General features: G+C 47.5%; 1 protein-coding gene, 1 long non-coding RNA gene and 1 pseudogene across 6 annotated transcripts in view; 2 read left to right on the forward strand and 1 right to left on the reverse strand.

Annotated features, from left to right (window-relative positions):
* Positions 1-26,040, forward strand: part of LOC134563108 (zinc finger protein 271-like) — a 48,479-nt pseudogene that overhangs the window by 8,233 nt on the left and 14,206 nt on the right.
* LOC134563115 (uncharacterized) overlaps positions 1-26,040 on the reverse strand; it is a 32,078-nt gene that overhangs the window by 1,588 nt on the left and 4,450 nt on the right. Inside the window, exons 3-4 of one of the 3 annotated variants that reach the window (XR_010083318.1) lie at positions 25,167-25,634; positions 14,755-24,698 (exon numbers count right to left, since the gene is read on the reverse strand). This is a non-coding gene — a long non-coding RNA (uncharacterized LOC134563115). Of the gene's footprint in view, positions 1-14,754; positions 25,635-26,040 lie in introns of those variants that run through there. The other 2 variants (XR_010083317.1, XR_010083316.1) reach the window with 2 other exon arrangements.
* Positions 1,536-7,446, forward strand: LOC134563080 (zinc finger protein 271-like). 3 transcript variants are annotated; one of them, XM_063420877.1, is made up of 3 exons: positions 1,536-3,099; positions 3,382-3,468; positions 3,658-7,446. In XM_063420877.1, exons 2-3 carry the CDS (start codon positions 3,447-3,449, stop codon positions 5,070-5,072), a joined length of 1,437 nt encoding a protein of 478 aa, XP_063276947.1. In that variant the 5' UTR covers positions 1,536-3,099; positions 3,382-3,446; the 3' UTR covers positions 5,073-7,446. The 3 variants fall into 3 exon arrangements, with proteins under 3 accessions (XP_063276947.1, XP_063276948.1, XP_063276946.1); XM_063420878.1 differs by lacking the exon at positions 3,382-3,468 and having other exon boundaries at positions 1,537-3,099; XM_063420876.1 differs by lacking the exon at positions 1,536-3,099 and having other exon boundaries at positions 3,106-3,468.

Below are 26,040 nucleotides of genomic sequence, written 5' to 3' on the forward strand. Positions count from 1 at the left end.
CCACAGTCCCACTGTCATCACCGTGGTGTCCTAGCTGAATGTCAGCCCCCCCACCAGGGCAGGAGGGGAACTTGTTCAGCAGGGGACAAGTGCCCTGGAAGCGAGTGACAGCCACCAGGGTGTTCCAGGGCTGCCGTGCTCAGGGGACACTACTACTGGGGACAGGGCAAGGATCAGTGTCACTTGTGGGGATATGTAGCCCCATGCTGGGTGTCACTGAAGGCATCCTGGTGGCAGCATCCCAACACTGTCCCCTCATGTGTGTTCTGGTGGCATCATGTCCTCTCCCTTCATATGTCCCCATCCCCCACCGCGGCTCCCTGTCACCCCTCTGTGTGTTCCTGTCATGCCCTGGGTGACCCTGTTCTTCCTGTGAATCCCTGTCCCCATCTCCCCTATGTGTCCCTGTCCCCTTCCATGTGTCCCCATCCCTCCCTGTGTCCCTGCCTTCTGCCCCCCACAGGGCCAAAATCCCTGAGGTCCCGGGGCCGTTTCCTGCAGGATGTCCCTGTGTCCCTCAAGGTGTCTCCGCGTCCCTCAAGGTGTCCTCATGTCCCTTAAGGTGTCCTCATGTCCATCAAGGTGTCCCCATGCATCTCAGGATGTTCCTGGGGCTGCTCCTGGTGCTGAGCACTGCACTCACCGCAGCACAGGTAGGGACATGCCATGACACCCTGGGACATCTTGTGACACCCCAGGACATTCCATGACACTCTGTGTCCTCTGATTTTGGGTCCTTCTCCCTCCATTTTGGGTCCATTCCCCTGTTTTGGGTCCCACATCAAACCATCCCAAAGCCTCCCAAAATTCATCACCCACGACTTCCACAGGAAGTGCCAGGACCCTCCCAGGCACTTGGCCATGGAGCTGGTGCTGGTGACATCGAGCCGCAGGACCTGCAGGGTGTTCTCAAGGGTGGCCCCGGCTGCCGCCTCGAGCAGCCCCTGTTGTGACAGATCCCACATGGTGGCCATGGCTGCGACCTCAAAAATCAGTCTGAGACCCCAAAAATTCATCAGGGATCCCAAAAATTCATCAGGGATCCTGAAAACTCATCAGGGATCCCAAATACCCCAAAAACCTGGCAGGGCTCCCAAAAACCCCATTAGAGACCTCCAAAAAACCCTACTGTGACAGGTCCTCTGTGTTGACTAGGACTGTGACCCCAAAAACTCATCAGGGATCCCAAAAATGCATCAGGGATCCCAGAAATGGAAATACCCTATCAGGAATCCCCAGAGACAGGTCCTGCATGGTGGTCAGGACAGGGGATCCCAAAACCACCAAAAATTCATCAGGGATTCCAAAAATCCTGTGTCAAGGATAATCCCTGAGTGCCCTTTAATGAGTTGAGAATAATCCAGGGGTGTCTCCCCCTCCCCTCCCGGTATTTCCTTTATCCCTCCAACCTTGGGGACCTTTGGGGGTGCCCTCCCTAACCGTCCCATGTTGGGGACATCCTGGAGTGTCCCTTAATGTGCTGGGGACAATCCCAGGATGTCACCCCCTCACCCTCCTTGTGTGTCCCCCCTCACCCTCCCCGTCTTAAGGATATTTGGAGACATTTGGGGACATCCCCCTCATCCAGTTGTTGCTTCTGCAGGTCCCTGGCAAGCCACATGGCCAGTCCGGTGCTCGAGGAGCAGCCGGTGACAAGGACAGTGCGTGCCAGGGGGGTGGCCATGGTGTCACCTTCCCCCACTGGGCAAAGGCTCTTAAGGGGATCAGTGCTCACGTGGCACCTGGATTGGGGTCAGGACACGGGAGGGACAAAGGGGGTTGACACCCCGGGATGTCATCAACATGAGGGGTACAAAGGCGGAACCTTACCCTCGGCTGCCTCAGGGGGGTTGGAGATTTGGGGACATTCCTGGGAACAGCCCAAGTTGTGAGGTTGCCCCTCCCCTCTTCACCTGGAGACCCTAAATCCATCTCTTCCCCACCCCAGGGGACTTTGGGGACCCCAAATCTTCCTCTCCCCGAGTGCTCACAGTGAGCTCCGAGCTCCAGGACTGGACACTGGGACCACCTGGATCGGGCTCTGAGCTCTGGGACCGAGCACAGGGAACCCACCAAGGACCCCCAGAAGGAGCTCCCAGCTCCAGGACTGAGCACTGGTCCCGCCCGGGACCTACCGGAGACCCCTCAGGCTCAGTCCAAACACCAACACCAGACCCCGGACTAACTGTGGAGCCCTGGTGCTCCGGTACCAAGCACCGAGGACCCTGGGATGACCCCCCGGGCCCCACAGACCGGACCTGGCAAGTATTGAGCCCCACAGAGAGTCTGCACACCCACCTCTATGCCAAAAATTATCCCTAGGAGAGAAATTTGGGGTCCACAGAGATGTTCCAGGGTGGGGAGAGGAAGGTTCGGAGTCCCCAGAGACCCCTGGCAACGGCAAGAGTGAACTGGGGGGTCCTGGAGGAATTTCAAGGGTCCTGAGGGGTTTGGGGGATCAGATCCCAAAACTTCAGAAGGGTCCCCAAGCCCGAAGTGGGAACTTGAGCCCCGGAGCGATTCCCTGGAGCCCTGGGAGAGGGGAGGACCCGAAACTGGGAGCGGTCCCGAAGCCCCCGGCCCATCCATGGGGCTGCCCACAAAGCACCGCGCAGGAACGGCGAACATATTTGCATAACCCCGCCCACGAAACAGCTTAAATCCCGCAGAACGTACATTAGCATAACCACGCCTACAAACAAAAAAGTTAGCTCGAGTATTTTCTTACCGCACACCAATGACAGCGCGCGATTGCTCAACGATTTGCATAACCACGCCCTTTGTCTCGGCCCCGCCCAGCGCCGGCGGCAGCCGCGCCCGGGCGCTGTTTGCTCCCAGTTCCCTCCCAGTGCTCCCAGTAAGAGCCAGACTGACAGGGAAAGCGCTCCCAATTCCTTCCCGCTGCTCCCAGGATCGCTCCCGGTGCCGCGCGGGGCGGGGTCGCTTTGGAACTTCCCCAGGGCAAAGCGCGGCTGCTTTTGGGTGTCGGCACCGCCCCGGCTGGGCTGGAAGCGGAGGAAGAGCAGGAGGAATAGGAGGGACAGAGAAGGAGGAGGAAGAGGAGGAGCAGAAGGAAGTTCCCCCTTCTGGAACCCGGAGGTGAGCGGGAAGGGAGAGGTCGGCCAAAATCTATCGTGGGGGGTGTCCGAGAGGTTTTTTTTTGCGGGCCGGGGGATGTTTGGATCTTGCCCGAAAGCCGAGCAGGAAATGGCCCTGGAGGGATCTTGGCGGGTCCCACGTGGCGATCGCCCGGTACCGGCGGGCAGAGCCTGGAGATGATCGGGGTCCGCTGAAAGCGGCGCTGACTTGTGCAGCTGCAGCTGCACTTGGGCAGCGGCACCATCAAGCCCAGCGCGCTCAGCGCTTGTTTTCCCGACAAAGCCATGATTTCCAATTCATAAAACTTGACCCGCTGAAGGAGGGAGGACGCCGCGAGGAAGAGGAAGATGGCCCGGGAGCCCCAAGCAGGTGAGAAGAACGTCAGTACCCCTTTGCCCCTCTCTCCTGCTCCATCTCCCAGCCCAGCCTGGCCCCCGGCTGCAGAAGAACCCCGCTGCCAACGCCGTTCTGCCGGGGAAGCGCGCTGGGGGGAATCTCCTTCCCGTTCCCTGTGACACGGAGGCAAATCCCATCCTCTCCTTGTCCTTTCTTCCCCAGACACGGAGCTGAGAACGGGGACCAGGGAGGACAAATCCCCGCTGCAGAACTTCGTGGAAGAGGCCGTTTTGAGCGGCTCCATGATGCAGGAATCCAACAGGGAGGAAAAGCCTCGGAGATCCCACACAAGGAGGGGCTGCAAACAAAGATCATGGGGATCCGAGGAGGAAAGATCCACCCTGGGCCGGGGAGGCAGCCAGAGCACAGACCTGGGGGTCCCTGAGCAGCTCCAGGATGGGGAGAAGCCCCACAAGTGCTCAAAATGTAGGAAAAATTTCAGGTCGAGCTGTGACTTGATCAAACACCAAAGGATCCACACCGGGGAGAGGGCCTATGAGTGTGACCAATGCAGAAAGAGGTTTCCCACCAGTTCCCATCTCCTCCTTCACCAACGGATTCACACGGATGAGAGGCCCTTCCACTGCCTTGACTGTGGAATGGGCTTCAAGCAAAACTCCCACCTCGTCACCCACCGGCGCATCCACACCGGGGAGAGGCCCTACAAGTGTCCCAAGTGTGGGAAGAGCTTCAGCCGGAGTTCCAAGCTGATTGTCCACCAGAGGATCCACACCGGGGAGAGGCCCTATGAGTGTCCCAAGTGTGGGAAAAGCTTCAGACAGAGCTCCAACCTGATTTCTCACCTGAGGAGCCACACCGGGGAGAGGCCCTACGAGTGTGACCAATGCAAGAAGAGGTTTCAGACCAGCTCTAGTCTCCTCAAGCACCAGCGGATTCACACGGATGAGAGGCCCTTCCGCTGCCCCGACTGCGGGATGGGCTTCAAGCACAACTCCACCCTCATCACCCACCGGCGCATCCACAGCGGGGCGAGGCCCTATGAGTGTCCCCAGTGTGGAAAGAGCTTCAGATCAAGCTCTGAGTTGATCAAACACCAGAGGAGCCATACTGGGGAGCGGCCCTATGAGTGTGGGGAGTGTGGGAAGAGCTTCAGCAGGAGTTCTGATGTGGTTGTCCACCAGATGATCCACACTGGGGAGCGGCCCTATGAGTGTGATAAATGCAGGAAGAGGTTTCAGACCAGCTCCAATCTCCTCAAGCACCAGAGGATTCACACAGATGAGAGGCCCTTCCGCTGCCCTGACTGTGGGATGGGCTTCAAGCACAACTGCAGCCTTGTCAACCACCATCGAATCCACACTGGCGAGGAGCCCTACGAGTGTGACCAATGCAAGAAGAGGTTTCAGACAAGCTCCAATCTCTTTAGGCACCAACAGATTCATACAGATGAGAGGCCCTTCTGCTGCCCTGACTGCGGCATGGGCTTCAAGCAAAATTCCAATCTCATCACCCACCGGCGCATCCACACTGGGGATAGGCCCTACAAGTGTCCCGAGTGTGAGAAGAGCTTCTCCAGGAGCTCTCACTTGACCAGACACCAAAGGAGCCACAACTAAGGGAAGCCTTGCGGGTGCCCCGAGTGCTGGAAGAGCTTTGTGTCTGCTGCAGCTCCATCCCCCATGGGAGGATCCATGCGGGATGATCCCCAGTGATGCTCGGTGGGCAGAGCCCTGGTGATCTGTGGTGCCAGTGATCCGTGTTGGGAAAACACCTGGCTGGGGCCTTCACATCCTCCTGGTTCCCTGTGGCCTGGATTTTTTTTTCATTTCTCTTTGTCCTTTCAAAACACCTAAAGCCAGGGTAAAAATAAAGATTTTGAACAAAGACCTGGACGGGGACTTGAGGGGATCTTCCAGGGTATGTGGGGAATGCTGAGTGTGAGGGAGTTGAGGGTTCCTGGCAGGGACTTGGGGTTGCTCAGTGCTTTGGGCACCCCAGACTGAGCAGCTGCAGCTGTGCTGGGAGACTGATGGAGGTTCTGGGGCAGGTGATCAAGGTCCCCTTGTCCTGGAACTGTCCCCATATCCCCCCATCCCGGTTCCCAGTGTCCCCTGACCCCAGTCCCATGCTGCTACCATCCCAGTCCAGGATCCCCCTCTCCCCGCTGACACTTCCCTTGCCCCCGTTTTGTGTGTCACCTCACTCCCAGTCCTATCCTGCTCCTATCCCAATCCAGATCTCATTCCAGGTCTCATTCTCTGTCCCATACTCTCTGTCTGGTTGCCTTTCCCCTATTCCAAGTCCCGTATTCCCCGCTCCTTGTTCCCATTCTCGTTTTCCTGCTCCCTTTGCTGGGCTCTCTGCCAGGCCCGCATATCCATTGCTCTATTCCCAGTCCTGTTCCTGTACTTTCATTTCTGATCCCAGACCCAACTTCCTAAACCCCATCCCATAATGTTTCTACGCTTGCTGTATCCATATTCCCCATGCCATTCCCAGATTCCCATTCCTGGTCTCTCTCCCGTATTCCTGGTCCCATTCCCAGTCCCCGTCTCTATTCCCAGCCCCATTCCTGGTCCCAGTCCAGTATTATCTTTCCCAGTCCCAGTCCAGTATTCTTGGTCCCATTCTTGGTCTCTGTCCCCATTCCCTGTATGATTCCCCATCCTGTCGTGTATTTCCAGTCCCATTCCCAGGCCCTGTCCCTATTCCTGGTCCCTGCCCCACTGCCATTAACATGCACTATCCCTGTCTTATATTTCCAGTCCTGTATTCCTGATCCCTGTCCCCATTCCCGGTCCCCACTCCCGGTCCCCATTCCCACCTCTCCCATGGGGCCCTCAGGGCTCCCCAGCTCGGCCTGGCTGTGGCACACGAACCCTTCAGCCCTGCTGCTGCCCTTGCCCAGCTGCACACAGCACAAGGCTTTGGGCATTTCTCACAGGCCCCAGCTGGCCACAGCAGCCCCTCCTGCCAGCACCCGCTGTGCCTCACAGCCCTCCCTGCTGCTGGGGCCATGCAGGGGACACGGGCCTGCAGGAGCCTCCTGTTCTTGAGAGAACTCCAGCTTTGTCAAGCACCAGCACATCCACACGGGGGAGAGGCCCTATGAGTGTTCTTACTGGCAATTAATGAGAGACGGGAAGACTGATTCGGTGATCAGAATTCAATTTTACTATTCCCAGATGTTCTGAGTGTGGGAAGAGCTTCTCATAGAGCTCTCACTTGACACCAACAGAACCACCACTAAGGGAAACCCTGTGAGTGTCCCAAATGTGGGAAGAGTTTCATGCACTGCTCCAGCTCCATCCCCATGGGAGGATCCGCTCTGGATGATCCCCAATGACCCCCGGTGGACAGAGCCCCAGTTGAACCATTACTTTACAGAGTTAAGATTCTAGCCAAGGGTTAGAAGCAATTTATTTTGATTGGGATGCAAGTTAGGAAAACAAATGATAAGTTCATGATTATTCAGATGCTTAAGCTAGAGAAAGATGATGTATTCTTTGCTGTTACGTGCTAGTTTTAGTTGCGTTTATAGAAGGAAATGAAATAGATGGACTATCATGATAACAAATGGAAACCAATAGGACGTGACCTGCCCCTTGACTCAATTCCAATTGATCCCGAAGCAGGAGGGATTAGATGGTGCCAAAAGGTCAGGAAAGCCTGCCAGCCTCAAGAAGGTAGAAAGATCATTATGATGAAGACTTTTCTGACTTCATCCTTCAAGATCACTGACCCAATTCGAAACCACCAACCCAATTCAAGAGAAGAATTGCGTATGCGTGAAGGACATTTAACCTTATTTCAATACGAAGCAGAGAGTGGGAGGTGCTGGGATTATGCATATATATAAGCATTTTGTGTATGTAAGACTTCGAGAAATAAATAGAGGGCAAAGAACTTTGTAGATCATGGGCACGAGTCTAGGAGGTGACTCCTGTGCCTCCTGACATCGCAATAAAACACACCACTTTCTAACTTTAACTAGTTAGAGAGTCTTTGTCCATGATTCTATCAATTTTACTTAATTCATTCTGGCAACCACGGCAGGACCCAGTTCTGTTCAGCTGTGAGACCAGCTTGGGTGGCGGACCCCTCTTGGGGATCTTCCTGGAGGGAGGGCTCTGCTCCTCAGCTGTTCATCTAGTGGTAGACAAGGACTCCTGACTGTTTAAACTCTGGACAAAATGGTATGTTAAAAGGGAAGGCCCGTTGGTAAGCCATGGGGAGATGTCCCATGCATAACTCGTGCCTTTGTAGTGTGCTTGCAAGCTTCAGTGGGAATTGGCTGCCAACGGAGAGAGCTGTTGTGCTGTGCCATGAGGGGCTAGGGCTTTGGCTGCCAGCAAAGGGGGGTTTTTGCCACTCTAGAGGGCTTAGTTTGCTAGCAGTTTAGAAGCAAATCCTTGTCTATTGTTGTTATGTTGTTGTGTGTGTGCCCTAACCGTGAGAACAGCTGTGTGAGACTTTGTTGAAACGTGCCATTGGCACGAAGCGAGAGAGGAGTGAGAGGAGTTTGGATCTGCGATTCTGTTTTTGGGCGACTGAAGTTGCCAGAGAAAAACTAAGGAAGTGACGGGTGCATGTTTAAAGCACTCTATAGTGCTGTATGTTGTGTGAATCCTTTATTTTTTTCCTAATAAAAAGGCACCCCTCCCCGCTGCAATTGTGGTGTGTGTGTATTTTGATTATAGGAGATGGTATTTACTGAAACACTGGGTGCTCAGAATAATACAGTCTGGAGTCTGAGATGACGGTATTCATTGTGGCACTTAGTTTTTCAGTTTGGGGATTTAAGTGGTTCCCTGTTTGTATAATTTGAAGAATAAGGGTTAAGTGTTTTAGTATGAAAAGGTGTTTTTTTCCTTTTGTGACTGTGTTGTGTATGTACTTTAGCTATGGGGCAACAGTATTTGATGTAATGCTTGTTGTGTTGGCAAAATGGTCCGAGCCTTGAAAAGAGTTTTGGGGGGCAGCACAAGGATGGCATTCACCATAGCACTAAGTGTTTGGTCTTAAACCGCGTTTTATTTGCAGAATTTGAGATACAGGGGTTGATTGTTTTAGTGGTTTTGTAAGTTTTTTCCCCCGGGATTAGTAAGGCTGTGATATTAGCGTGTGTATAAGTAACTGCCTTTTGGGAGCGGTGGTGTATTTTTGAGGCAATACTGCCATCTTGTATCAAAAGTTATAATTGCAGCAAGTTTGTTGCATTGGTTTGATTGATGGTAATATTGTTGTATTACTATGGATTGAAGGTGGCGGCTGAAGCTAGAATCCAGGCCAAAACAATCAGGCCATCTAAACAGGCCGTTTTTAGATGGTTTCAGCTTGAATCAGATAATTTCTTGAATGTTACCAGAGACTGGGTTTTGGTAAGATGGGAAGACAGAAGGACAGATGGAGTTTTTTTGTAGTGGTTTATATGCAAGTCATACTAGTAATCACTTGGCTTTTGATTGGGAATTACCTCCGCTTGAAGGAGGACTCAGAACCCATTGTGAAAGGGACTAAAGGGAGTAATTCTTTGTTTTGTATGTAACCTAATTATTTTTTATTGGAATATGGGCTGGCATCCAGCGTGGGTTGTCCTTTGTTGTAAGGAGTGTAAGAGGTGGTGGTATTGTATATTTTACAAAAGGAGGCCTGCGTGTCAGAGGTGTATTCTGGAGCTGCCACAATATTATAACTGGGTGGCAGCACACACTGAGTTTGAAATTGTCAAAGTAGTTTGTGGAAAGAGCTGTTTAGTTTCTGGGAGCTGTGGATGTTTTTGAAGCAGATTGGGAAGAGACAAGGAACAGGACAAGTTTGGCAAAGGAGAGTAGAAGCCTTTTAGAAGGGCTTAGTTGTGATCTTAGACATGGAGGTTGTGTTAGTAGATTGTTAGAACTGTAACACGGGTAGCTTTTGTCTGAGAATTCAGCCTGGCTAGATGGATAGAAGGGATACCTTTACCTCAAGTGGTTTGGGCTAGACGAGTGGGAGTTTGTGAATTCAAGAAACTAGTGGTTAGACAGGGGAAACAAAAAGATGTATTTAGGTGGATTATACCAGACTTCTGCTGGTAACTTGGTAGCTTTGGATTGACAGCAACCTGCAGTAGAGAATTTAGAAGGTCGAGAAAGAGAGAATGAAATAGCTTGTATTTGTGGGAGGTTTTCTGCAGCCTTTCATGCATCTAGAGGTTGGCATGGTGCGTGAGTGCTATTGCAGGATTTGTACAGGATGCTATTATTGTTCTTATGCAGCCGAGCACAGAGAGTGTGTCCAGCACCAACAGCACCCTGATCGAGCTGATTTTGAACTGAAGATTTTAAAATTAGTGTGTGGAAAGTCACATTTAGTACCAGAGCTGTGGGCTGTGCGAGAAGACGACTGGGAAAGAACTGTACAGACCTGTGAAGTGAAGTTTGGGTAGAAGAGAGATAAGAAGCAAAGAAGGAGATAAGAAGAATTGGTGTAGAGTGCTGGTTTTTGGTTAAGGGGAGAAAGAGCAATGGGAAGTAACCAGAGCAAAGAAGTTCCTATGACAAGTCCTTTAGCATGTATTTTGAGACATGAAAGGAACTGGTGGGTTATGGTGGTACAGAAAATAAAAAAGCTCTTGTTAAGTTTTGTATGCACTGGTGGCCACTTTTTAGGCTTGAAGAGGGTGTTAGATGGCCACCAGCTGGGACCTTAGACTATGAGACTCTGTTACAGCTTATGCTTTTTCTAAGGCCGGAGCAAAAATGGGAGGAGCTGACATATGCCAGTACGTTTTTCTCCCTCTGGAACCACCCAGAGCGGCAGAGGGATTGTGGAATTAGGGCCTCCTCTGATCCCTTGGTACTGGTCCTTGAGAAAGACAGTAAGGCTAATAGAGGGAAACCGAAGCAATGTTGCAGTCACCCTGACAAGGTGTATCAAGCTGAGGAACCGGAGCAAGAGCTGGGGGACTTGTTTAGACCACCCCCTAGAGGGCAAGGAGGGGCTGAGAGAAGATGCAAATTCAGAACAGCTATTAACCCCAACTCACATTTCATCTCATGGGGAAAAGACCCCACTTACTCCTGAATCACTGATCCACCAAAACTATATCCACCCTTGCCCAGCAGTGAAAGTAAAGAAGAGAAGCCCTCTCCAAAGGGTCCTATAACATCTCAGACCTGAAAATAAACTAGAGAAATTATACATGCCTCCTTGAGGGAATCAGTATGTTCTGAAGGGAAAACAATGTTGGTTAAAATTCCTTTTTCTACAATGGATCTGGAGGCTTGGGAGAAGATTGCTAAATGCTGTGAAAGTGACCCAGTAGGTGTTGCTAAGAAGTTAGTTTATGATTAAACAGCATAAACAGGACTGGTCAGATCTCCAGCTGTTTTTGATGCTTTAACTGAGACAGAAAAACAATTGATTTTGAAGGTAGCAGGAGATTTAGCAGAAGATACTTGTAGAGTAACACAGGATAATGTGAAAGATCTTTTTCCTCTCCAGGATCCACATTGGGATCCTAATAATGACAGGGATTAGGGGAAATTAGAAGATTATCAAGACCTTTTAGTGAAAGGATTGGAGAGGGAAATTCATAGAACTATAAATTGGTCAGCCCTATATGTGATTAAGCAAGGTCTCTCTGAAACACCTGAATTTTTAGAACATTTGCGAGATGCAATGCGCCACCATACAACCTTAGATCCTGAGTCTGAGGAAGGGATACAACAATTAATGAATTTATTTTTAGGACAATCTACAGGGGACATTAGGCGCAAACTTCAGAAGGTTCGGGGCCGCATGGGGTGGAATTTAGAGACTTTGCTAGATGTGGCATGGAGGGGATTTGGCAACAGGGAAGAAGGATGCAAACAAGAGATAAGAAAATTAGTAGCAATAGTAAGGGAAGAAGAAAAAGGGAGGTGTGGACAAGGACCCCCAAGGTAAGGACCACCGCAGCTAAAGAAAGACCAATGTGCATTTTGTAAGAAATTTGGACACTGGAAAGAAACAGTGCCCAGAAGAAAAAAAAGGCAATGATCAAAGAGGAGACTGAAAAGGGGAGGGGGGTGGTTGCTCACATTAAAGAAGACTGAGGTGGACCAGAGGATCTTACCCTAGGAGACCCTCTGGTTATAATTAAACTAGGGAATAAAGGAAAAGAAATTGAATTTTTGGTGGACACAGGGGCAACATACTCAGTGTTAAATAGAGCTTTAATACCAATAACAGATGATTATGTCATGGTAAAGGGGGCACCTGGCCAATCTGAAAGAGTGTATTTTTGCAGACCACTGAAATATAAACTTGGGAAACAATGGGGAATTCATAAGTTTTTATACATGCCCAATGGTCCATCAGTGCTTTTGGGTAGAGATTTATCAGAAGAACTGGAGGCAAAAATAATGTTTAAAAATGGAGAGATTATTTTGGCAGTTAAGGTTCAACAATATGTGGAATTGTTAAGCCTGATGTTAATAGCCAGTGAGGCCAAGGTTGAAAGGTAAGATGAGATGAATAGGAAAATAATGGATCAGGTATTTCCTGAGATGCGTGCTTCTAACAATACCTAACGGAGAGCAAAGAATGCACTTCCAGTGCAAATAAGGCTTAAAGAAAGAAAACAACCAGTTAGAATTAAACAGTATCAATTGAAAAAGGAAGACAGGGAAGGGATTAGCCTGGTAATTGAAAACTTTATGCAGATAGGACTATTAAAAGAATGCCAGTCTGATCTTAATGCTCCTAATTTACCTGTTAGGAAGCCTGACAGGTCATAACTTGTAGTACAAGATTTGAGGGCTGTTAATAAGATAACAGGATTTACACACAGTGGTTGCCAACCCCTAGACCTTGTTAACCTATTTAACACCTGAACTAACTTGGTTTACCATTTTAGATTTGAAGGATGTTTTCTTTTGCCTTCCTCTCCATGAGGCCAGCCAAAAAATTTTTGCATTTGAATGGGAAAGCCCCAAGAGTGGGCACAAAACTCAGCTCACATGGCCAGTGTTACCACAATGATTTAGGAACTCCCCCACGATATTTGGAGAACAACTTGCAAAATATTTAGAGTCCTGGGAAGCCCCATCAGGAGAAAGACAGCTGTTACAATATGTGGTCCTGATAGCTACTTGGACCCAAGAGTCATGAGTGAACAGTAAGCTTCTTAAACTTTTTGGGTCTAAACTTTACAGCGGTATTGAGTATCCCAGAAGAAAGCCCAGATGGTCAGGCAAATAGTTATCTACCTGGGCTACGAGGTCGGTGCTGGACAAAGAACCTTAGGGCAAGATTGCAAGGAAGCAATATGCCAGACCCCAAAACACCAGACAGTAAAGGAACTGAGAACCTTTCTGGGCATGACCGGGTAGTGTAGACTGTGGATCGTAGTGGTGCAGGATTTGTTTCTTTATGTTTGCAAAGTTTATATGAGTTTCTCTGTACAATGGTTTGTTCTATGTACCCCGATTTTATCTCACCAATAGTTTACCCCTGGAATTCCCCTAGTTACAGTTAAATGTCAGTATTTTTCCCCTCCTTCCCTGGAGCCTGCCTGTCACCTCAGGGCCCTGCCTCAGGACTAGAACATTCTGTGAGGGGTGTCAAGTGACAGGCCAGATCTAGAGGAAGTTCCTCCCTCTCTTGTGTGTTTGGTCCTTGTGTATGTCCCTCACCTCTCAATCCATGCCCGGGCTGATTCCTATTGTTTGTCTCTTCCTCACCACCCCTGGCACCTCCCCTCAATCAAAGAGGCTGTCACAGGGCTGAGTTGCTCAGCCTGAGCAGTCCCTAGGTGGTGAGGAGGTCCCTTTGGTCTCCAATAAACTCTTTGGATTTACTCAGCTGACTCCTCCCTTTATTCCTCCGCCGTTGTCTGCCATTGACCAGCTGTGTCCTCGACACTTCGTTGGAACCAAAACCCACAGGATCGGCTTGGCCTGCGTTGCTTGCTAGCTGTACCTATTGCATGCCGTGGTGTCTGAGCTAGCCCGGCAGGTCAGGAACTCTGTTCCTAGAGGCGCCACAAGAGTGGATTTATAATTACAGGTAGTAAAACCCCTATATGCCTTGGTCACAGAAGGAAACAGACCTTCAAGGGACAGAAGAAGCAACACGAGCTTTCAACAAATTAAAAAAGGCCCTCATGTCACCTCCAGCCCTGGGACTTCCAGATAGGAGCAAACCGTTCTTTTTGTTTTCTCACAAAAAGCAGGGGATTGCTTTGGGGATACTAGCACAAGACCTGGGCCCGTATCACAGGGCAGTGGCCTACCTCTCTAAGTAGCTGGATGCAGCAGCTAAGGGATGGCCAGGGTGCCTCAGACCCGTTGTGGCAGTGAATATTCCAGAAGCATGCAAATTCACCCTAGGCCAGAAGATGACTGTGCTAGTGTCCCGCACAGTGTCTGCCGTCCTGGAGGTAAAAGGTGGACACTGGCTTTCCCCAGAGATTCCTGAAACACCAAGCCATAATGGTAGAACAATATGATGCAGAAATTGTGATAACTAATCTTGTGAACCCAGCTTCCTTTCTCAGTGGAAGTACGGGAGAACCAGTGGTCCTTGATTGCCTGGAGACCATCAAAGCCACCTACTCCAGTTGCCCGGATCTGAAGGACATCCCTCTCAAGGACACTGAGACCAGGTTTACTGATGGAAGCAGCTACATCATCAGCAGACAAAGACATGCTGGGTATGCGGTTACCACGAGCAGAGAAGTAATAGAATCTGGACCATTTCCAACAAAAACCTCTGCAGAGAGGGCTAAAATAATTGCCTTAACCTGGGCTTTAGAGCTGGCAAAAGGAAAGGAAATTAACATTTATATAGACTCAAGGTGTGCATTTGGGGTGGTTCATGCACATGGAGCCATCTGGAAAGAAAGAAGACTGTTGAACTCTCAAGGGAAAAGTATTAAACATGGGCAGGAGATAATGAAACTGTTGCAGGCAGTCCGGCTACCTGAAAAAGTAGCCATCGTGCACATCAAAGCACACCAAAAAGTGAGCTCTGAATTGGAAGAAGAAAATGAGCTGGTGGACAGAATGGCAAAAGAAGCAGCTAAAGGTGAGATACCCATTGAGACAGTAGAGGCAGCCTTACTTCCAGATGGAAAAATTACTATTGAAGGTAAAGCAAGGTATAACAAAAAGGACAAGAGGCTTATTGAGAAAGAAAACAGAAATTATAACCAGGAGGGATGGGCTATTACAGAAGAAGGGAAAAGAAAACTTGTGATTCCCTCTCATTTGTTAAAGTCACTGCTGAAAGAGAAACATGAGAAAGCACACTGGGGAGAATAACTATTACATATGTGTGTATATATATGTGTGTGTATATACATATATATCTAAGTATTATATATATATAATAACCTTGGATAACTATTTGAAGGACAGAATCATAGCCAGAAACTTGCAAAGTAAAGTAATTCAAGTGACTCGCCAATGTAGTCTTTACCTCCAAACTAATCCCAAAAATATTCCTAAACCAAAACTTGGACAAACTGAGAAAGGCTATGGACCTGGGCAACAATGGCAAATTGATTTTTCAGAACTACCCAAGGAAAGGAGGGTACCAATTGGTGTTAACAGATACCTTTTCAGACTGGCCAGAAGCTTTCCCTACCAGAAAAGCCAAAGTGTAAGAGGCAACCAAAGTGTTGTTACAGGAAATAATACTGCATTTTGGAGTCCCAACCGCAATGTCATCAGACAGGGGGTCTTTTTATTTCAAAAATCATGCAACAAATTAGACACCACCCAGGTGTAAACTGGGAACTTCATACCCCGTATCATCCCCAGTCAAGTGGCCAGGTGGAGAAAACAAACCATTTGATTAAGCAGCAAATCATATGATTGGGACCAGAAGCAAAGCTACCTTGGCCACAGGCTCTTCTTCCATTAGCATTATTATGAATTTGGACCAAGCCAAGAGAGAAAATTTAGTCCTTTTGAAATATTGTATAAAAAACCATACAGGGTCCAAGAAGGAATAACACTTACCCAAGTAGGGGAAGAAACCCTACACAAATATAGAGTGACCCTCAACAAACAGCTTAGAGAAACTAAGAAATATGTGGCTGGGGCTCGAAATAGAGAACTAGATGGGCCAGTATATAATGTACAGCCAGGGGATTATGTATATGTTAGGTCTTTTGCAGAAAAGATTTTGGAACTCCAGTGGGAAGGATCATTCCAGGTGCTCCTCACCACCTTTACCACAATCAAGATCAAAGAACAAAATGCATAGATTCATCACACCTGAGTGAAGAAGGCTCCTGAAGGAATTTGGAGAGCCACACCATGTGACAATGAACTAAAATTGAAGCTTACTCAGGAAAGTGAATAGTGTGTGGGTAAAATGTTAGCATAGCTCAACAATTTTTTTGAGGAATAGAAGGATTTGTAGTTGTTATGGAAAATCAAGCAGGCATAGTTTGGAGAGTTGTGGCTTCTGCAGTCATTGTTACAGCCATAGCTGGAGTTAAGGCAATACCGTGTGCGTATAATGTGACTGGTATGTACAAGTGTCAAGGGAAAGCTTATGACTTTTACCCTCACAGGGGCAGATGTTGAAAGTTACAAATGCAACTGTTTGCGAAGGAAGAAACATTTGGAGATGTAAATATGTGTTTCTTCAGGATGGATTCCATGAATCTCACCAAGGACCTGTGAAACCCATCCAAATCGGACCTGAATGTTGTGACAAATGCCTAATCAATTGTCCCGAGTTTAGGCTTAAAATAGAAGGATGTGCAATTAAGGATTTTAAGATTGATTATAATATAATCTGAGTTTGTACTGATTTTCAGAAGGATAAGGTTGAAATAACTCCACCAACACCAACATTAGGAGAGACCATGACTACTAAAAATCCAACTACCTTAGAAGTTACTCAATCTGTAATTCCCATAATTACCAAAATTGGGCCATATGCTATTAAAAAGACAGGAATTCAAAGGCTGTTGGTTAATCCAGAATAGTCTTTGAAGCGAGCAGAAATAGCAATACAGGTAAATGCCTCCTCCATTCAACCAGAGTGTGCCCCATTTCTTAAGACCTCTTTTATGGATTGGACCACCTGGCTACATATGCCTGATCTGTTTAGACAAAAGAGAGACCTTACCAGATTATTAAAGACAGTACTGGAGGTTTTGAACACAAATAGATTCAGAAGTATGAATGAAAAAATGAAGAAGAATGAAAAAATTAACAGCAATTAAAAGTGACATAGTTAAATTACAACAATCTTTACAATCTTCCTTAATGACATTTGGTACTAGGCAGTAGAAGTTGTCGAAAATATTACCAGAATGGGAAAACATAGAGGAGCAAGATCATAAAGGGAAAATTAACACATTAGGCACAGCTAGTGAAACTACTTCCTTGGCCCTTGGGTGTACACAAGGACGGTTGTGGATGCAATCAGTGGCTGCTTCAGTTGTCAGAGAAGGCGAAGAAGGCGCATTCCCTTCTGAAATCTGCAAAACTGGTTGGGATAATGCTTCTGACTTAGAAAGAGAACTTACACCTTAGTGGGTTTTAGTTTATTTTACCTATAACCCAGTGACAAGTATGATAACAGCCTTTAACTATACACAGTGCATCAGTAACCTTGATACATCCAATAGTTGCTTTAGGATTAAACCACAAGGGGATCGTATTATATCCTTCTGAACAAAAAATGTGGGCACAAAAGCTTGAAGGAAAATGGCAAACTATTAACTTAGAACCCTGTTCTATGAGAAAACAACTGGGGTTTATATGTGAAGAAAATAGAGATGATGACAAGAATATTTGTTTGGACACAGAACAGAGCATTTATCACTTTGAAATGCATTCAATTAACCAGACAACCCTGCTTGTGTATACAGGACAAGGTTGTGTCTGCCTCAGAACAACATGCCCCACTATAATGGTGGACGAGATCACCACGAATGAAACTCAATTCAACTTGTGGATTTGTAACTTTGTCAAAATTGAAGAATGTGATTTTTCCTATCAGGCACCTGTTGTATCACACCAACACATAAAGGCGAATTAAACTACTATGCAAGAAATATCGCCTGTGCCTATAGGGATGAACTTAACTGTAGTTGCACAATTATTGAAACACAATGAATTAAAGGAAATTCTTAAAGAGATTAAAGATAGAAAAAAGAAGACCTGGATTACAATTCACTGTGACACAGAAACCATATAGTGAACCTTGGTTCACCCAATTATTGTTCTACTTACTTTAGTTGACATAAGTTTGATTTTGCCTGTTGTAGTACTTGTTTGGAACTGGAGAATGCTGTGACAAGTAGCAGCTTTGACCTCACTGTCAAGAGCATACAGTATGGTCTTGAGAGACACTGCACAGCTTGGTTAGATGAAGAGATAAGAAGAGATAAAAGAATTTACTAATTCTGGAGGAGTGCAGAAAATGAGGTAAGATTTTAAAGAGTTAAGATTTTAACCAAGGAATAGAAGCAATATATGTTGATTAGGATACAAGTTAGAAAAACAAAGATGAGTTAATTATTAGATGCTTAAGCTGGAGCATAGATAATCTATTACTTGCTATTATAGGCCTGTCTTGGTTGTGTTTGTAGAAGGAAATGAGATAAATAGACCATGAGGATAACAGATGAAAACCAATGGAATCTTGACGCACTTGGACCCAGAAACTAATTGGAACCAAAGCAGGAGGGATTGAATTGTGCCAAGAGGTCACAAAAGCCTCCCAGAGGCAAAAGGTAGAAAGGTCATTGCGAGCAAGACATCCCTGACTTCATCTTTCAAGACCACTGAGCCATTTCAAGGACCACCAACCCAATTCAAGTGAAGAATTGCTCAAGTGTAAAGGACTCCAGCCTCATTATAATATGAAGAGAAGAATGGGAGGTGCTGAGATTATGCATATGTATAAACATTTTGAGTATGTAAGACTTGTAAATAGAGGGCTAGAGCTTTGTAATGTGCGTGCACCTCCCCTGCTGCCCAATGTCGAAATAAACATACTACTTTCCAACGGTAACTAGTTATAGGGTCTTTGTCCATGATCTTTTAGATTTTATTTGAATCACCTGAACTATCAGAGAACCCATCTGCAGTAGGACTTCTGAATGGGGGAGAGCAACGAGTAACAATTGCCACTTCGACAGTGCATCGCCGACAGTACAGAACAACTTGAGATGCTGTGATTCCCATCCACAAGATGATCCTTGAGCTGGAAAGCTAAGGGGTGGTCAGCAAAATGCACTCACCCTTCAACAACCCCATATGGCTTATATGCAAATCTGAAGGAGAATGGAGATTGACTGTGGCCTATTGTCCCTTGAATGCAGTGACTCCACCATTGAGCGCTGCTGTGCCAGACGTGTTAGAGCTCCAGTATGAGCTGGAGTCCAAGGCAGCAAAGTGGTACACCACTACTGACATTGCAAATGCATTTTTTTCTACTCCTTTAGCAGCAGAATGCAGGTCTCAGTTTGCCTTTACATGGAGGGGACTGCAGTACACCTGGAACCGATTGCTGCAAGGGTGAAAGCACAGTCCTACCATTTGCCATGGGCTGATCCAGAGGCTGATCCAGGGTGAGGCTCCAGAACTTCTGAAGTATATCAATTACATCATTGTGGGGGGAAACTGCAGCAGAAGTATTTGAGAAAAGAGAGAAAATCATCCAGATTCTCCTGAAAGCCAGTTTTGCTATCAAGAAGAGCAAAGTTAAGGGACCTGCTCGAGAGATCCAATTCCTGGGAATAAAATGGCAAGATGGATGGCATCAGATTCCCACTGATGTCATCAATAAGATCACAGAAATGTGTTCACCAACCAACAAGAAGGAAACGCAAGCTTTCCTAGGTGCCATAGGCTTTTGGAGAATGCACGTTCCTGAGTACAGTCAGATCATGAGCCCTCTATACCTGGTTACCCGCAAGAGGAACGATTTCCACTGGGGCCCTGAACAGCAGCAAGCCTTTGCCCAGATCAAGCAGGAGATCGATCATGCAGTAGCCTTTGGCCCAGTCAGGACAGGACCAGAAGTGAAGAATGTGCTCTACTCTGCAGCCAGGAACCACGGTCTGTCCTGGAGCCTTTGGCAGAACGTGCCTGGTGAGACTCGAGACCGAGTATTAGGATTTTGGAGTAGAATGTACTGAGGGTCTGAAGCCAACTACACTCCAACAGAGAAGGAAATTTTAGCAGCCTATGAAGGAGTCCAAGCCACCTCAGAGGTAACAGGCACTGAAACACAACTCCTCCTGGCACCCCAACTACCGGTGCTGGGCTGGATGTTCAAAGCAGAGGTTCCCTCTATCCACCATCCAACCAATGCCACATGGAGTAAGTGGATTGCTCTCATCACACAGTGTGCCCATATTGGAAAACTGAATTGCCCTGGGATTTTAGAGATAATTACAGATTACAAATAATAATAATAATTACCAATTCACCTGAAGGTGAAAACTTTAATCTCACTGATGCAGACGAACAAGAGCAAGTGACAAGTGCCAAAGAAGCTCCACCATATAACCAACTGCCAGCAGGAAGAAACACATTATGCTCTTTTTACAGATGGTTTTTGTCACATTGTATGGATGAAACAAAAGTGAAAAGCAGCTGTATGGAGCCCCACACGACAGGTTGCATAAGCTACTGAAGGAGAAGGTGGGTCAAGCCAACTTGCTGGACTCAAAGCTGTTCAGTTTTGAACAGCTGGCCCGGACATTGCTGAAGGACAGAAGTGGCCAAAACTCTTGTCTTGGTTCAGAATGACAGGTATCTGTCAGGGAAAACTGGAGTTTCACTTGGAATAGAAAATGTAAACCTCCCTCCTTCCAGATTATTATAATTTTGCAGTTAAAGGCTTTCAGGCAAAGTTTTGGGAAATGGAATAATAATTCTTTACTAGGAATATTAAAAATATAAATGTAGTAGTACAAAAACACACAAACAACCTAGAAACCCTGACAGAGTCAGATATACGACCTGACACCCTGTTGGTCAGGGTGTTGGAAGAAGTCCAGATAAATTCTCCTGGAGAAACAGATGTGGTTCTGCCGGAGTAGAGATGATCCTGTAGAAAGGGTCCAGTGGTGGTGAAATGAGTCTGCTCTTCCTCTGGGAATCCAGTGGAAAAGAGGATACCTGGTATTCCTATGTCTCAGTTTTTATCTACATAGGAATAGTTGGCTCCCCCCTCACTGGGTGGAGCACCTTACAATGGGATGATGTAATATGTCATGTCATTGGTGAGCCTTAATGGCCCATTAACAGAAGAAATCACCCTGGAAGGTGGAAAGGGTGGTAAAAGAGATAAGAAACACTGCCCCACCTGGTTTTAACAGCTGGCCTATTATCAGAAGGCATCTGCCCCCCTCCCCCCTGGAGTTACAAGAGATAAATAACATCTCCCCAGCTCCTTTCAACAGATGAAATAGAATACACTTGGGTTTTTTTGGTTACATAACCCAAGAAACTCTATACTGATTCATGGATGGTAGCTAATGTTCTATGAGGATGTCTGGAGAAGTGGAAAAAGGATGACTGGCAGCATAGAGGAAAACCAATTTGGACTGCTGAAGAGTGGAAAGACATCGCTACCAGGATAGAGAGATGATCTGTGAAAGTCCGCCATGTAGATGCCCATGTCTCCAAGAGTAGAGCTAATGAGGAGCACCAAAATAACAAGCGAGTAGATCAGGCTGCAAAGACAGAAGTGTCAAAGATAGACTTAGATTGGCAACACAAGGGAGAGCTGTTCCTAGCTCGATAGGCTCATGATGCCTCAGGTCATCAGGGCAGAGATGCCACCTGTGAGTGGGCACGAGACCGAGGGGTGGATCTAACCATGGACAGCATTTCTCAGGTTATCCATGACTGTGAGATGTGTGCTGCAATCAAGCAGGTCAAGTGGGTGAAGCCCTTGTGGTATAGTGGGCAGTGGTCCAAATGTAAGTATCAGGATGCCTGGCAGATTGATTATATCACACTGCCCCAGACATGCCAAGGTAAGGGCTATGTGCTCACAATGGTAGAAGCCACCACAGGATAGCTGGAGACCTACCCTGTGCCTCACACTATGGCCCGTAACACCATCCTAGGCCTTGAAAAGCAAGTTTATTTGGAGGCATGGTACCTCTGAGAGGGTTGAGTCAGACAATGGGACCCATTTAGAGAACAGCCTTATCAACACCTGGGCTAGGGAACATGCCATTGAGTGGGTGTACCATATCCCCTACCATGCACCAGCTGTAGGCAAAGTGGAGAGGTACAATGGACTGTTAAAAACGACCTTGAAAGCACTGGGTGGGGCATCTTTCAAAAACTGGGAGCAGCATTTAGCAAAGGCCACCTGGTTAGTTAACACCCAAGGCTCCATCAACCAAGCAGGCCCTGCCTAGTCTGAGCCCCTGCATACAGTAAACAGAGATAAAGTCCCAGTGGTGCATGTCAGAGGTTTGTTAGAGAAGACAGTTTGGATCAATTCTGCCTCAAGAACAGACAAGCCCATCTGTGGGGTTGTCTTTGCTCAGGGACCAGGTTACTCATGGTGGATAATGCAGAAAGATGGAACGACACCATGTGTACCTCAGGGAGACAGGATTGTTGGGTGAGAACTATGTGTAAATATCATTGTTTGCTGAATGTCACTACCATTGTCTGTATATAGCTGTCTACTGTATATATATATACATATATATATATGTATATGTATGTATAATGTATGTGAGCATAGAGTTAGAATATGTATTAGTTTTGGTAGCAAGTTGACAATATGGGGATAAGGGGTAGAATGTCCTAGGGTGACTTTGTGATGCTTGTATCCCCAATTGCCTGTTCTGTTTAGTTGGATATTATGTTCTGTACCTTTAAGACTGGTTCTGAGAGCAAAGGGGGGTAAAGAAGAAGCGCGCAGTTTGTTTTCCAAAACTGCACTCACTTCTCCACATTGTGCTCCTGGATTGTGTTGTCTGCAGCACGGACAGAAAGCAGAACAGAGAACTCCTTTGCTTTTAGTTCGTTTTTAGCTAGCTGAGGCAGTGAAGTTTCCGGGACTGTTTTTTTTTCCTTTTTCTTGGGACTGTTCAAACCCGCTCTGGTAAAATGTGGAAGAGCACCGGGAGTTCCCACCTGAGGCCCACTGGGGCCTGGACCTCTCCTGTTTTCTAGAGGGACTGATGAGAGACTGAGTGAGCTGAGCTCCACCAAAACGAGTTTCTGATTTTGCCATCTCACCAATGATGGGAAGTTTTATTGTTTCATATTATTCATTTTTTGGTGCTTGTGGGCACTTTGTTTGTTAAATAAATATTTTTTTCCACTTTTCTCTAAGGAGATTTTTTTTCCCAGACCAATTGGGGAAGAGGCCATTTGGGTCTGTTTCCCAGAGGGATCCTATTTGGAGGTTTCCTCCCGAATTTGCCCTAAACCACGATGTGCCAGAACTAATTTACATAGTATGATCTCATGGTTATTAGATAGTTCTTCTGCACTGCGCTTGCATCTCTCCAATTCAGGGGTCATCGGGGGTCTTTGATGAAAGCTTCCAAGGTCTTCTTCGCATCTGAACTTTTCAATGATGTCTTTGGACCATGTGCAGTTATGGTGTTCCTTGGTCTGTCTGGTCCTAACTGGCCTAAATTCTTTGTTTTGTGGATAATTGGCTTTGCACTTGCCATTTTCTCATTAGTACTAATCTATCCCTAAAGCTATCCACCTGGCGATTTTTTTTCTGCCATTTTTGTCTATTCAGCATTAAGCAACTAGTTAACCATTTATTAGCCATTACATTGCATAAAAAGTTATATGTATCAGGTTATATGGGTATAAAAGTTATAATTCAGATTATATACATAAAAAAACCTATGAATCAGGTTATAGAGGTATGAGGTCATATAAATACATAAAAAATCATGATTTAGATTATAATGATAACATGTAATATAGAGATATCAGGTTATATTGATATCTTAAAAGTCAAGATATACAAGCATCTTGTAACATTGATCTAAGTTATACCGGCATCATGGCTCTTCCCAGAGGCCTGCAGATGTTGGAAGGGGGACTGCAGAGAGGGGTGAGAGATCCCTAAGTGGGATTTTAGGAATAGGATCAGTGGGGATGGGAACATCCTCCTCCCTACCCTGGGCAGGGTCACATCTGAGCCAGGTGTGCAGGGCAGGACCTTGCCCTGACCCCAAGCACTGTCCCACCTGCAGGATCTGCTTCCCATCATCCTCTTCCTCCCGTGGACCCAAGCCCAGCTTGGTGCTAAACAAAGAAGCTGGGGTGGGGTCATCCCCCATCGGGGGCTGCGCAACCTCTCTGCCCCCTCCCCAAATTCTCTGCTGGGAGAAGCAGGAGCTGGGTCAGAAGCCCTGTGGAGAGGGAAAAGGGGGTGACACTGGGATGGGGGGGGGGTCACACACGGTCTGGAGGGACACACTCTCACGGTGTCAGGAAGAAAAACTCCAACACTGAGCACCTGTCCACTGGCAGCACCTCGTGGGCAGAGTCTGGTGGCAGCTCTGGGGGTCTGGGGACTCACAACCAGCCTAAATTCCCCCCCCAAGCCCCACAGCCACTCCCAGCCCTCTCAAACTACCCCACAGATCCCAGCTGTCCTCCCTCCCCAAGCCTCTCTATGCAATATAAATGGCCCTGAGATCCTTCAAAACTCTTTCCCATCTCCACCAAGACCCACACAAATTCTCTCCAAGCCACACAATGCTCCCAGAACTACAAGAACTCCCCCACAGACCGTTCTTAACACTACAAATGCCACCAAGAGCCACCAAAACCGCCTCCCAATCCCCTCAGGATCCCTTAAACCCTTTCCCAGCACACCATGGCATTGACCAAGAGAGGCTTGTGGACAGGAACATCCACAGCTGGGAGCAGTTCGGGCACTTCAGCAGCATTTTAGGCACTTCCATCCCTTTGGGCTCCTCCCAGAGGCCTGGAGATGTTGGAGGAGGGATTGCAGAGGGGGATGAGGGATCCCAGGAGTGGGATTTTGGGGACAGGATGAGGGGCTGTGTGAGCCACTTGCTGGGCTGTCGGTCTGGGGGCTCCCCTGGTGGTCCCGGGGCCCCAGGCTGCAGAGCTGTCACCACCTCCTACTTTGGGTGGTGGTTCTGGTGGGATCTCTGTTCCTTGGGGCTCTTCCTGCAGCCAGAGAACTTGTAGGGACCCTCCTCCAGGTGGATCCTCCAGCTGTTCCATCAGCTTTGGGCTCCTACTGGAAGTGACTGGGCATTCCTGGGATCATACAGAGATCATGATGGGAGTGACTGGGAATGACTCCAAGCATGCTGAAGGCCACTGGGGTATATTGGAAGTGTCCCTGACCATACTGGGGTGACTGGAGCCACACTGAGAACAACCCAGACCATGCTGGGGACAACTGGGACCATGCTGGAAGTAACTGGGAGCAAGTGGGAGTGCCCAGGTCTACACTGAGGGCAACTGGGCGTGACTGGGACCCTGGTGGAAGAGACTGGGATCATATGGAGAGTGACTGGGACTCTACTAGAGGCCACTGGTATCGCACTGGGAGGAACAGGGAGCAATTGGAACCAGTTGCTGAGAGCAACTGGGATCATACTGGGAGTGACTGGGCTCTGGGAAGGACAGAATGGTGAGGAGCAAGAGGACAACTCCCATCCCAGCCCCACAGATACCCCCCATTCCCACTGATCCCCCCAGCCCCTGGCTCCTCCTACTCACCCCTGCTCTGACTGTACTGGACTTGCAGCATCTCCAGGTCGGTGCTGGATGTGCTGGGCACACTCACCAACCTGGGTCTGGGAATCCCGATATTCCAGCTCAAATCTGGCCCTGCTCAAAGGGGGTCCCATCCATGTGCACCCAAAGGTGGGTGAGGAGGCTGGAGCTCCAGCTGAAGCTCTTCCCACATTCCAAGCACTTGGAATGGCTTCTCCCTGCCATGGAGCTGCTCAGGGACCACCAGCTCTGAGCTGCATCTGGATCTCTGGCCGCTTTCAAAACACAGGGTGAGTCTTTCCTTCTTAGGGCTCCCTGGGCTGAGTTTGGAGCCCCTCCTCATGTGGGATCTCTGGAGCATTTTGTCCCCACAGCATTCTTGTGCTGTCGAGCCTCTCAAAATGGCCTCATCCACGAGGTTCTGCCATGGGAATTTCTCCTCCCTGGTCTCCATCCTCAGCTCCCCCTTTTCTGGGGGAGGAAGGACAAGGACAGGAAAGAAAAGGAAAAGGAAAGGAAAGGAAAAGAAAAGAAAAGAAAAGAAAAGAAAAGAAAAGAAAAGAAAAGAAAAGAAAAGAAAAGAAAAGAAAAGAAAAGAAAAGAAAAGAAAAGAAAAGAAAAGAAAAGAAAAGAAAAGAAAAGAAAAGAAAAGAAAAGAAAAGAAAAGAAAAGAAAAGAAAAGAAAAGAAAAGAAAAGAAAAGAAAAGAAAAGAAAAGAAAAGAAAAGAAAAGAAAAGGAAAAGAAAAGAAAAGAAAAGAAAGCGAGAGAAAGAAAGAAAGAAAAGAAGAAAAGAAGAAAAAAAGAAAAAAAGAAAAAAAGAAAAAAAGAAAAAAAGAAAAAAAGAAAGAAAGCAGTAAGGAGATTTATTTTTGTGCG

This window comes from Prinia subflava, chromosome 33, assembly GCF_021018805.1.
Source record: "Prinia subflava isolate CZ2003 ecotype Zambia chromosome 33, Cam_Psub_1.2, whole genome shotgun sequence".
Taxonomy (NCBI): Eukaryota; Metazoa; Chordata; class Aves; order Passeriformes; family Cisticolidae; genus Prinia; species Prinia subflava.

What these genes read in the sequence shown, in the direction of transcription:
- LOC134563080 (XM_063420877.1), top strand. Translation starts at nt 3,447, where the DNA reads ATGGCCCGGGAGCCCCAAGCAG. An exon ending in GGCCCGGGAGCCCCAAGCAG is followed by an intron (nt 3,469 to 3,657) that starts GTGAGAAGAACG and finishes TTTCTTCCCCAG; the next exon opens with ACACGGAGCTGAGAACGGGG.